This window comes from Nilaparvata lugens, chromosome 1 (assembly GCF_014356525.2).
Source record: "Nilaparvata lugens isolate BPH chromosome 1, ASM1435652v1, whole genome shotgun sequence".
Classification (NCBI taxonomy): domain Eukaryota; kingdom Metazoa; phylum Arthropoda; class Insecta; order Hemiptera; family Delphacidae; genus Nilaparvata; species Nilaparvata lugens.
Genome location: NC_052504.1, coordinates 81,292,117 through 81,305,600, shown reverse-complemented (window position 1 = coordinate 81,305,600; position 13,484 = coordinate 81,292,117). Strand labels below are relative to the sequence as shown.

The window sequence follows — 13,484 nt, the reverse complement described above, 5'->3', positions numbered from 1 at the left end:
ACTACATAACACATTTCCCCGTTCTGGAAATACAATCACATAAAAATATAGAACCAATGAGAAAATGAATAATAATTATTCTCACTGAATAAAGTCAAGGTGAGTTTTTGTTAAGTGTAATGATTCGACAACTACGGATGAATACGTTTTTGGCTTATGGAAATCTTCATATCTTCTCAGGCTCCGAACGTGTGAACACTCCCATAAGAGCCTGAACAATTCTTAAATCATTACTCATGAACGAAAACCCAAGTTTAAGCCAGTATCACTAAATAGTTGTAACGGTAGAATAGTATTTACATGGACGATAGTTCTAATGGAATTATATCTAAATTGGAATATAGTCAGAAAGGAAATCAAGCATGGTTATTGTTTCCAACGGCCATTTATTAACATAGGTACAAATTTGAAATGAACAAACCTAAAAGTATTTATTTTATTTACATTCTATATTATCAAAAGTAAAAAGAATATTTTATCCATTTTACATTTGAATTTCTATTTACATGAAGGACGGAATATACTGATAATTTGGTGCATTAATCATATTTACATTTATTTATTAAAGTGCAGAAATACATTTCATCAAGTGAGTTTAAGAATATAAATTACTGCTAATTTTTATTATAAATGAAAAATCACATCAATTTTACAAAATATATGGAAGACGAAAAGACTATCAAAAAATATTCTTGTTTTCTGTTTCGTGATTTGATGAAATTTTTTTTTTCTAAAATTAGATTAATAATAGTTCTTGAAAGTTCACACTCACGTTGAAAGCATTAGTGGCCACTTAATGTAAATAATTGTATTATTCAATAGCAGCTAGGTAAATAACAGCAAATCTCTCAATGAAATCAAGAGCATAAATCACAAGCGTACAATTAAAAATGATTATTCACTAAGATATTTCTTCACTTGTGCTGTTTTATGATATTTATCTATTTTTATGATAATTTATAGTAAAGAAAGTAAAATGCATCCAATTTTCTTTACTCATAAGATTATGATAATTTTCTTTTAGAATGATTTCTCAGTCATCAACAAAGTTTTTCATTCAAATCAAAAAATAAAAATGATAATTAATAGTTAACCAATTTTAATAATAGTTGAGGTTTCTCAATATTTTCCGTCCTAAAAATATGTGTTGGGAATTTTTTGGAGTAAAAATCCATCACTGGAATAGCTTAGTGATGGGGGATCCTGTTCCAACTATTAAAATTAAGAATACTATAGTTAGTTTACTAATATTCTATGATCGTAGGCCTACTTATAACAGGTATTTATAAATAACCAACTCCAGTCCATTTTTTGATGTATTATTTTTTGTTGATACTTGATGTTAAATTTTTCGTGTAGTTGAGAAGTTGATATTGTGGTAATTATTCATATTAAATAAAAATTATTCCCTGAGTTCATCAGAGATTGACAATGGTGTAACAACCGAAACCGGTCTTTCTAACTATCAATAAAATCTGTAGTTTTTGACAATTCCTTGATCTTTTTATTTAACTTGTTGAAGTATCTAGTTGCTGGGAGTATTGTGATGGAGAGATGGTGAGGAGTAATCTAAAAATTTTCGGAGGGATTCGAACCCACGACAGAACCGGCGGTCAAAGATAGATAGCGCCTGCTTATCTAAGTCACCGCAGTCCGCTAGGCAATTGACAGATTATGCATAAAACTACACTAGCTTTTTACTCTGTGATAAAGGAATAGTAGGTATTAAATAGGAGATCCCTTTCTGTTCCGGAACTCAGTTGCCTCACTGCGGATGATTATTGCAAGAAGGACGAGGAGGCAATTGCAATGCAGCCGAATAGAGCTGCAGCAACTGATACGGACGACAGACGGACGGCTGCATTGCACGTGTCTGTGCTGCATGTGCTGCAGTGTTCCACCTTGGCATAGGACGTCGTCTGACACGAGTCGGACGGACTACGGTCCGTATCCCAGTGACAGCTACGGATCACGGTCACTTCGTTTCCAACTGAAAAATATTCACTCTGTTATTACGGATACGAAAATTCTTATCTATTCCATCAAATGAAACTTTTTCCAACACTGTACGGTAATCATCAAAATCTAATAGATATCTGAATTAAACGTGGAATGTTGAATATGCTGCCATACTTTGTGCATAATCGAGTCAAATCTCTCTGGAACAAATCACGACACGTCTACTGTTTAAATAGGATCTTCTCGAAACAAATTATGGATGAAGTATTTAATGCATCATAGAAATTGATTTCTCAAATTTTAAATAATATTCCTTTCAAAAAATCAATAAAATGTTTTGTTCTAATAATTGAATTATTTAAAAAAATAGAAATTGCCTTGAGGAATCTAATTATTATCTTTCCAATGGCATAAAATGATGACATAATTCTATATTATAGAACGTGTATTTTGTTCATAAATAAGAGCTCTATGTGTTGAAACAGATCAAGCTGATTGCTACCGCGCACTCTTATGGCAATTCGGCTACCGTATTATCTTATTGTTAATAGGCATGCATTTACTTTCAATCACTCCAGTTTTATTTACTACAAAATTGCATTGATAACATAATATTCTATCAATTTAATGTTTACAGTAGTAGGAGTATCAATACATATAGAACTCTTCTTCAGATTCTGTATTAATTTGTGCTGTTAAAAATTGAATAATCAAATAAAGAATGGAGTGTAAATATTCAGACGTTTGGAAATAAACATTCCAGTAGTTGAAATTCTAAAATCATAAGTTACCTGTTGTACTGCTTTTTAGATTTGCTTTGTAAACGTCAACATTTTAAAATCATGTGTTTTACCTGTTGTCTTTCACATTCACTTTGCAAGATGAGCGTACAGCTAATTTTCTTTTGCAAGCTTCAGCTGCACCGTTAGTTATTCAAAATTATATGTTTAGCGGCCAGGATAGCCGAGACGACGTTGCACCCTTCAGTCTGCTAACGCTACCGGTCACGGGTTTGAATCACTTCAGTAGACGTCAGATCATCTTATCAAATCACCCTCGCACTTTCCATTACCCCGCACACGCCAAAAGCTCATTTGGGCATCATCAGCAAAAAAAGAACTATTTAATGCCGTAGCTCAAATTTCATTATGTAATTTGAGGTAATAAGTTTAATAATATCGTGTGGCTAGTGGCTAAGGTCTGGTCTCTGATGTCAGAGTGATCTCAACTCACCGATTTGCTTGAGCTTCTTGCAAGTGCCGACTGATCCGAGATAAGAGGAGGCCATTCGGTCGCGGTTGCAGTCAGTGATGGCGAAGTGCGTCATGTTGAAGGGGTCGCCACAGCGCGGGTCCACGTCCGACGAACACACCCAGCAGTGCACGCTTTCCCCTACACACAAAGCATGGCCTCAATTTTCCTTGGCTATGAACATCGAAATTAACTTATACTACTTATATTTTTTACAGTTTATTGAAATGAACTGCTATGTGAATAGATAACACACTTGTTAGTAAAAAGGTAAATGTGGCTCTTGTTGGTGGGGAGTCCCCTGTGAGAAGGTCCCATCTCATCTGAATTTATATCATTTAGGCAGTTAACACTGTTACGGTAGTGTTAACTGGTTCTTGAATGAAAAAGACAGATTAGGATTGAATGAAAGACAGATCACAGTTAAGGAGAATGTTGAGTTTCTGCATGTTAATAACAAAGGCAGATCTTTGAATATTCTAGAGGCTTTAGAAATAACAAGAGTAATTAAGGAAAATTCCCAGTATAGTTTAAATGACCAGATTCATTTCAACCAGTACAACACTACGAATTTAGTTTCATCATAAAATTGTAAGCATACATTAGTCAATAGTTTTTCCATTTACATATTTGTTTTATTATCTTTCACACTTGTTTTCTTGGTTCTTATTTTGTACTCATAGTAAATTTTATTATCATGGCGATTCTGTTGCTTAAGCCGCCATTTTGTCACACCGTTGAGGGGGAGGAGACTGTCTAGCTAGGCCAATGGCAGGCGTTCATGCCCTCGACCAATAGCAGTACTCGCCTACTAGTATAAATTCTGCTGCTCTTGTATTTAGTTTTAGTTTATCAGAGATTGACAATGGTGTAATAACCGAAACCGGTCTTTCTAATTATCAATAAATCAGTGGTTTTTTGACAATTTCTTAGTCTTTTTCATTCAATATGAATAATTACCACAATATCAACTTCTCAACTACACAAAAAGTTAACTGGTTCGTTATATTATGATGTACTGTACACATTATCGAACCATGGCAGAGACTATATACCGTGCCATCGTACAGTTATCAGGTTTCCACGTTTATAAAAACGTTTCACATTTTTTTCGATTTGGATAGACCCACTATCATATTATCAAAATAGAAAAACTTCTTTTTAGGCTATCATTTTCACTTTTTGAGGTACGGTATGAATTAACGCTTCAGTTGAAATCTTTGGGATGATCCATTCCTGAATTTGTTATAAGTAGCAAATACAATCATGTAATTTCAACTACCTATGAATTCTTCAAGGTATTGTTCATCGAATGAAATACTCTCCTTGATTTTTCAAAGTATTAATTTAAGAGAAATTTATCCCAGTTTTAAATAATAACATGATATAACTCATATTGGGTTTTCATTCAATAGTATAAATTTCCCTAGAATTACTATACTGAGAAATCAAATATTATATGTAATTCGGTAAAAAATATCCTGTAGAATTTATCCTTGTAAAGTAAATTTTCATGTTTTATGCTTTTATATCACAAAAATAAATTGCCAGTCGATGACACCTCTGTTTATCTGACAACTCATATTTCAACACAGAGAATAATGTACAAAAAGTTTCTCTGTAAATGACCTAACTAAAATGTATTACTTTTCAAATGTCACCTATTGAATGAGAGATATCCAGAAAAGCAAAGATCTCAATACATATATTTTTACTCCCGATTTTCAAAGTATGAAAAATGATGATAATGATACATTCCTGTCACGGTCAAAAGTTCCACATATACGTCATCTCCCTGAATAAAATGAACAATTGAAAATATGTAAAAGCTACTTTTCGGTTATCTGTTTCTGAAAGAAGTTGTCCGGTGATTTGTTATTGCGTTCTTAACACACCTTGTCCTTGAGTAGAGTGTCTCTGTCTGTAGCTGCCATCAGTGCTACAATATGAATATCCTGTGGGCCTACTTGTAGATGACAACTCATGCAGATCATTTTTCTCAAGCTTTTCATGCTGTGCATTGTTGTGTGAAAAATTATGTTCACGTTTCCCAACAGTCACGACACGACCTGTATTATTTTCCATTCATTTGGAAATGTTCCAGTATTATCTAACAACAACTGAAAGAGCTATTCAATAGATCGCTTTATAGTAAATAGGCCTCAAAACATGTTTCACATATGAGAACAACGAATACCTTTTGATGGTAATTAGTTGATGGTTGATAAAACAAACATGATTGTCCTTGGAAATGTCATATTCTTTGTATCGTGTTGATGTTTGGATCTCAACTATGTTTATTCCTCTGCTTTGGTTTTATCTACGTGGAAAGCGGAAAAGAATAGTGATGAGTAATTGAACGCGATGAAAGAAACCAGTTTGCAATAGTTTACCGGTAGCCTATTGCTTTCGGATACGTTGAATCTTGGCACAAAAATACCTTATATTTACCAACAGTTCTCATAATAGATGGATATAATAAATTGTGATCTATGACTTATTTGCGTGACACATTTAAGATATTTTGCTTATCATGTGGTACGGTACCTAACATCCACAGTAGTATCCTTATTTGGTTACGTGATTTTGGAACTAATTTATAATGAGATACTTTATAAGTCATAAAAATTACATAATTTGTAATGACTAATAATAATTGCTTTATTTCAATTTAGAAACATTTTTTTCAAATTTTAGCGAACAAAGTATAATCTAACTTTTCCTATGATAATTCAATTTGCATTCTTTAATAAATTAATGAGTAATTTATATTTTCCTATGGGTGGAATTAAATTTAATAAATGGTTCTGCTGATATAAGTTTTTAATTAATACATTAAAAATATAATGCCTTGTATTAAGTTTATCGATGTGTTTTGTTTTTTATCTATTGAACTAGAACAATATAAATATCTAAGGCTCAATAATTATTTGTACTTGGTACTTTACCCTCATAAAAATGTAAAATTTTTATTCTTCTTTGTAGATAGGCCTACATGTTTTTATTCTGTTTGTCTGTACTCATTACTCACCAAGAAACTGATAACATGCATGCAATTGTGAACCCAGACTATTATTATTTAGTATTTTTTTAAAATTGTATGAGCTTTTTTAACATGCAGAGCATCATTGAGTTCTTAAAATGTCCAATTAAGTCGAAAATCGATGTCTTACTTATTTAATATGCTACCTAATACCTTTATTTACTTATTATACATTTGACATTCAATGCATTATTCGATATGCAGCCTTCTATATCACTATTGCGTATGCTTCTCATACCATCAAATTGAATTGGTACGCTACTCTCATGTATTAGCTTGGATCAGATCTAATAATGAGATAATACAGCTAAGAATGAACTTTTTTGATCTTGATGAACTTCATCATTTCTAATAATGTGCAGATTCAATAATGTGCAACATTTCAATGAATTTTGATTGAAATAACAGTAATAATAATAATTGTATTATATCATCCAGTACCGTAGGCTATGGTAGGAGGTAGACCTGCCTAATCTATATCTTAAATTGAATGAGTGGAATATGAAATTCCATTTATTAATTAAACAATTTAAACTTGTATTATTGAAACATCTATCAGAAGTACTAGAAGAAAAGTACCTATACATCAGAAGTAGAAGATTCTACTCTATCAGAAGTAATTACGGTACGGTACCGTAATTTTAATTCATTGAGCTTCTCTAAGCGTCTTCTTCAAGGCTATAATATCTTTTGAATAGGTATAGGTGATATGAATTAATGATGAATTGATAGGATTATTGTTTTTGAATTGATAGAAATCGAATTCAATTACCCATAACAAAATGGTTCTTCCTTTTATTGATATCCTGCAATAGAAAGAAACACTAAGAATGCCTTTTGCCTGAATTGCTGAAGCCTATTTTATTAGCCAATACACCTTGAATTCAATTTAATTATTTTTTCAACTTTCAATGAATTTAACAGTGAATGAATTTCAGTTCATGTCAGCTTAATTCTCTAGTCGAAATCCAATCAGAAAAGATTTAACTTTAGATCACCCTATTACCTCTACTATTTTTATAGCTAATGAGGAGCAGCATTATAACGATAACAATAGCATTAATATTACAAGTTTAATTCCTAGCAATAATAATTATGCTTTTAATCGCGCACATTATAATTCTCAAGACAAAGTTTCTTCCATGATAAAAAACTTGGCCATTAAACTTCATTAAACAATGAAACATTATATCAATCAATGAAGTGCAATACGTATATCATAAACATTATTCTAAAAATATAAATAAATGTCATATTTTTCTAATACAGAAATTAAACAATCAGAATTAAGCTAAGTCAAGATTTCCGTGGCTTAGGTAGCTTCAAATGAGAGAATAATAGAATCGTAAATTCCTTGTACAGAGTGTTTCAGAGAAACGGGAAATTTTGAAAGTTGAATAATTTCAAGAAAAACAAATCTTTAAATAAAAATTTTCATATCATTCAATAGTAAAAATAATGCCATTTTAGAATAAATAATACATTTACATTTCCGTCAAAATTTCCCATTTCTCTGAAACATTCTGTATAAATGGGGTTGTGTACCATCTAGTAAACGTTTGGCAGTCTATTGAAAAAAATCTGGTGTGGTACACTCACACAACCTTCCTTGCTCATATTTGAGACTACGATCAAACTTCTGTATATGTGTAAGTTATATATAATTATTGTTTTCAGAGTACTTTTTCCTAAGTGTAAATTGTGAAATTCGATTATTTTTCTTAGTCGTAATTTTTTCAAAGTCGACAAAACAGCTGTTCTACAGATGAAATATCTGGACTATGTGTTCTTTTTATGAACTGCGCTACCTACCTACCTCATGCACGAGAAGGAGGTTACTAAGTCCATTTCTCAAGGATGGGGTGGACCCCCCATTAGTTTCCCAGAGAGGAGAATCATGCCAGTTGATAGGGCTAATAAAAAGCTATCCATTTAATAAATTTGAAGAAAATCGTTAGAGCCGTTTTCGAGAAAACCGTGAAAAACATGGTTTTTTAGTGATTATCCGCCATTTTTCTCAAAAATATTACAGAGCTCCTGCAATTTTCCCAGAAATGAGACTCATGTCAGTTGATAGGGCTTATAAATAGCTATCCATGGTATAAATTTGAAGAAAATCGTTAGAGCCGTTTTCGAGAAAACCATGAAAAACATGGTTTTTTAGTAATTATCCGCCATTTTGGACTGAATTTTATTGAATTTCTTGTTGTCGGATCCTCGTCGTATAAGGACCTTAAGTTTAAAATTTCAAGTCAATCAGTTAACCATGTTTTTGGACTCAGGGGACCTTAAAACGCATAGAAAACTTGAAATAAGGGTACCTTAATTTTTTTTTGGAAAGCAATACTTTCCTTACCTATGGTAATAGGGCAAGGAAAGTAATAAGGGTACCTTAATTTTTTTTGGAAAGCAATACTTTCCTTACCTATGGTAATAGTGCAAGGAAAGTAAAAAGATACCATACGCTCTATTCCACTTCCAGGAAAAAATGAAGTATTTTTCCTTTTAAACTCAATGATATAAAAGATGGAACTGTAGTTATTAGTTACATTTCGTACAGCAATGGAACAATAATTTTCATGCAACAATACCATATTTGTGAGGAATACTGTTTAAAAAGTAATTTGAATTATCACCCGGCTCAGGCAGGAAACAGAGTAATTCAGCCGAGAAATATGATATGGAATTAGCCAGGAAAGCATTTGATAATAATTAAAACAACAATTATTGTTGTTGAAGTTTTGATAATTCGATGATTAATAGATTACAAAATTCTCTTCTATTGTAGTTTTAATTGGATTTTCCCTTTTACAAGGAATTGTCCATGAAATTTATGAATGTGTAGAATTGTGGCATTATTTAAACGATAATGTTCATGATAAGAGATGAGGAAACACATTTTAATAAACATAAAATTCGTTCTTCCATGAAAATATAAACATTTATAGCTGCACTCAATGACCCTTTTTTCTGACTACGGTACCGTATATGTTATTATCTTACATGGTTTTATTTCTCTATTCATCTTTATTGTCTCAATTTATTTTCTCAGAGTACAATATCATTACAATTTCAACCTAATTTTCTTTGCCATCATAATTAGAGCGCGGTAAAATTATAAAGTAGCAGTACTTTGAGTGGAAAGTGAAAATAGAATAAACTCAAATTTACATTAAATATACCGGTACACGACAGCTTTAGTATACTTTGAGTGGATTGTGAAAACAAAATTGGAAAATAAATGTACACTCCCAAGTCTGAGCTAACTTACTTGCATTAGCGAGTAGAAGTGCGAGTAGCTGCAGTGCATTTACTGTCCTTTTACTCTCGGCCTTCAGATTGCAATGTGTAATACATAGTAACTTATCACTACCGGTACCAAATAACTTGTAGTGATCTAAGAAAACGTTACAATCAAAAAGACGTGAAACTCGTCATTGTGGAAAAGTTGAAGGAGCCATTTTGATTTATTATCGTTTAAATTTCTGGTTGCCTTTGAATAATCTTTGATTCATATAAATTTAAAAATATACAAAACAGGAATCTCGAGAATATTAATGACTTGAAAGTTGATCTTCAGAAAATTTGCTCTTCGGTGCTACTTTTTCTTTTATTTTGAGGGGTATTCTACACCAAACACTTTTAGAGGAACCATCCGCCAAACTCACAAAGATTTATGGAAGTAATAGGCCTATATCTCTTCTCATAATAATTGCAAAATTTAGTAATAGAACGTCAAATGACAACTAAATTTTACCATAGAGAAACAATAGCGTAAGTAGATATCCCATGGTATAGGGCGTTTAAGTCGCAACTTTTACTGTTATCTCAAGCCGATTACTGTTGATTATTGTCGAATTTTACTGTTTGTTGGGGTGAGAGTGTATGAACGGCACAATATGAGAGACTACCAGTGTCACACAGCTTCACGGGAAAGAATTACATGAAGCTTGAGATAACAGTAAGAGTTGCGACATAAACGCCCTATACCATGGGATATCTACTTATGCTATTGTTTCTCTATGATTTTACTGAATACTAAATTAATCAAGTCCGTTTCAGAAATGTTTCAAATAAGAAATCTATCTATAAGCTGTTGCATTTCACGGAAAGTTCAATAGAATTATTAAAAAAAACTTGGGTCTTTCAATAATCTCATTCTAGTAATATTTTCAACATGCCAATCTTTCTCATAGCAAAAATATGTTTTCGCTGACAAAAATTATATCGGCGGGAAAATAAAATTTGAACACATCAAAATTCCAACATTTACATTTGTTTTATTATACTATCTATCCAATTTAAACTTCTATTAAATGCAGTTCTCACAGAGCTCGAATCATTTACCTATCATATAAATCCTTACTTCTCTCTGATCTAATATTGTGAAATTGGGCTACACATAGGAGAATAGGTACCGGTACATTATTGTTATAGGTACTAGGAAGTAGGTACTTAGTACATTTTTTTATTAATTTTAAAATCTCAAAGCTTTCTTAGTATAGTATTTTGTTTTTCTTAATCTATATTTCATTTACTGCACAATTGCTTATCAGGAAATATTTACCCTAGGCCTACAGCAAGCAGGTTGGCGTTTACAAAATTCAAATAAAAGACTATATCGATACATGGGCTTAGTAAACAAATCATGACAGTAAATAATGATATCATGCAAACAAGAAAGTTCATGAAAATCTGATCATAAATGAAATTTCACGAATAGGTTTCACTCATCATTGAACAAGCAAGAAAGAAAAAAAGGTGGTTACTTGGCACATTATTTTTATTAATTTTTAAATTTCAAAGCTTTTTATTGTAAGTTATGCTGTTGTTCTTAATTAATTTATAGTTCCAAGTTTTTCCATACACAACACCAAATCTGTCCATTCTGTTCATGCAATGTGAAAACTTTGAAAATTTTAATTTTCATACTCCATAATATGTTATGAAAATTTAATTTTGCCCATAATATTTCACTCCATAATATGTTAAAAATTATACTTATCCATGATTTATTGGTGCAACGTCAAATACAAAAATCATGCATTTTTAACTTATTAATTTATTAAAAAATAGTTTTATAATTTGAAAACTTCACTCACCACTAGGTATCAGGTAGGTGAAGACAAACACAAGCGCAGCAGGCAGGATAGCTGACAAGACAGTCTTATTCCTTATTGAACTCATCTTGTAATACTTTGAAGTAAGAACTGAACTGAAAGCTGTAGGTGGCGACTAAGCACGAGAGAGAATAATAAAAGTACGGCCTGTCTTTATGACAGTTGGTGAGCAATTGGAGTCGGGCAAGTGTTGGCGCCAATCTAGTCTTCAGCAACCAGAAGGACCAACCACTGCTTCCCCTCTATCCCCTCCACGCTACAACTACCCGCACCTTGTCCATCATTCTCGACCCGTGCATCTTCAAAGTGCGCGTCACAGAGACGTTTGTTTCTCTCTCCTCTAAGACCCCTCTTTCAATAAATAATAAGTAATCATGAAGATGAATCTAGTAAAAATGTTTACTAAAAATTAAGGAAGAGAAGTGACTGAACGAAATGTCATTGAATGAATTCATTAAGTCCTGTTGACTAGGACTAGGACTTTGGGCTAGCGCCTGTTTTAATCATTCCTGTTTTTTTTTATTTCCAGTATTGCAATTTTTGACTTAACAAATGAATGAATAAATATAATTAATTATCGTATTCGTTTAATTAACTTCAACTTGGAAAAATTTTCTGAATAACATTTGAACACCTTTATAAAGTATATTAATTTTCTTAGCGTTTCTATTATAAAACGATACCCCCTGTATCATGGGATAATAACCATACGACTTCGTGCTATTTGATTGAATCCCACTCAGACCCTAGAATGTTATTGCTGATTGCTGATGTTATAGCATAATTACTGATTGTACCAAAGTATTAGAAGCTATGAAGGTTTTACCAGTAGGTTCTTTATTGGAGCATGATGGTATCAACTTCATATGGTGGTATATGGATTCTTTTAACATCACGGGATAAATAATAATAATGTGCATTAAAACTGCTGATGACTTTTTCTGTGCTGCTGAATGGTTGGAATTATTTTTATGTTGCTTTCCCTGGGCATAATTGTATTTAATTCTAATGAATCTTTTAGATAACGCTCAAAAACTTCCTTCAAACAATTCCTTCTTTTGCTCATAAACCATAAACCACCTACAATTTTCTCTGATCTCTGGAGTCAATATTTGTGTTCACTCGATTATATTGAATTTAATCCGGTTAGATAGTTGGATTCAAGCATTGATGATATTGATTAACATCTAGGCCTACTAGGCTACAAAAGGAATAACATTTCGTGAAGGGAAAATGTATTGTTTGATTTGTTATATAATATTAAATGCAAATTCATTCAAAAACAAATCCATCAAAGACCACAGTATACAGTTCATGATAGTAAACTTGAAAATGAATTTGAATATTATATCAATGGTTCATGTGAACTATTAAAATCTTAATGATCAATGATAAATTCAAATGAGCTCATCCATGTGAACTCATGTGAAAATCATATACGATTAGATCAGTGGAAGTTGCTTTGGATTATAGTTATTAAGATTGAATCATCTAGGATTAGATCAGTACATAGGATTAGATCATCAGCATAGGACCAATCATATGTAGGATTAGATCATTCAGAATTACATTCTCTGGATAGTTGCCACTAAGTCTTTGGTCTCCACCTAAGAGATGATTAGCAAACAATTAGTCGGTCCTTACGAAACGTTCGTATGCTACTGTCACTGTAAGAAACCCATTAATAGATTCTAAAATAAATGCACACTCTCAAGTTCGAGCTTCTCCCATGAAGAAAAAAACATTTTGTCGACAACATTGGAGAAAACGCTGATTCATAGTTGAAAAACATAACTCCTATCACAATATGTTATTTTTGTATTGCTACACTGTACGCTACTCTATAAAATGAAAATATATTATTGCATTTGAAATTGTAAACAGCTATGATAAGATTCAAATAGAAAATGAAATCATAATAGAAAGGAAGTTAATCTTTGGTTTTTCCTGCCGACATGGAGTTTCCAACTAAAATCATTATCTTTCGTTGGATCAATAATTTATTCACTTGACAGAATTAAAATTTAAATAATTATCTTATTATTATTTTGTATAGAAATTAAATTTTCTAACAAGGAATGAATGATTGATCGAAACTATTACAATAAAAC

General features: G+C 31.9%; 1 protein-coding gene across 1 annotated transcript; it reads right to left on the bottom strand.

Annotated features, from left to right (window-relative positions):
- Positions 1-717: 717 nt before the first annotated feature.
- Positions 718-11,595, bottom strand: LOC111049865. The gene is made up of 3 exons (XM_039444981.1): positions 11,356-11,595; positions 3,193-3,351; positions 718-1,990 (listed from the first exon to the last, which is right to left on the bottom strand). The coding sequence occupies exons 1-3, from the start codon at positions 11,438-11,440 to the stop codon at positions 1,779-1,781; spliced, it is 456 nt and encodes a 151-aa protein (XP_039300915.1). The 5' UTR covers positions 11,441-11,595; the 3' UTR covers positions 718-1,778.
- Positions 11,596-13,484: the final 1,889 nt, after the last annotated feature.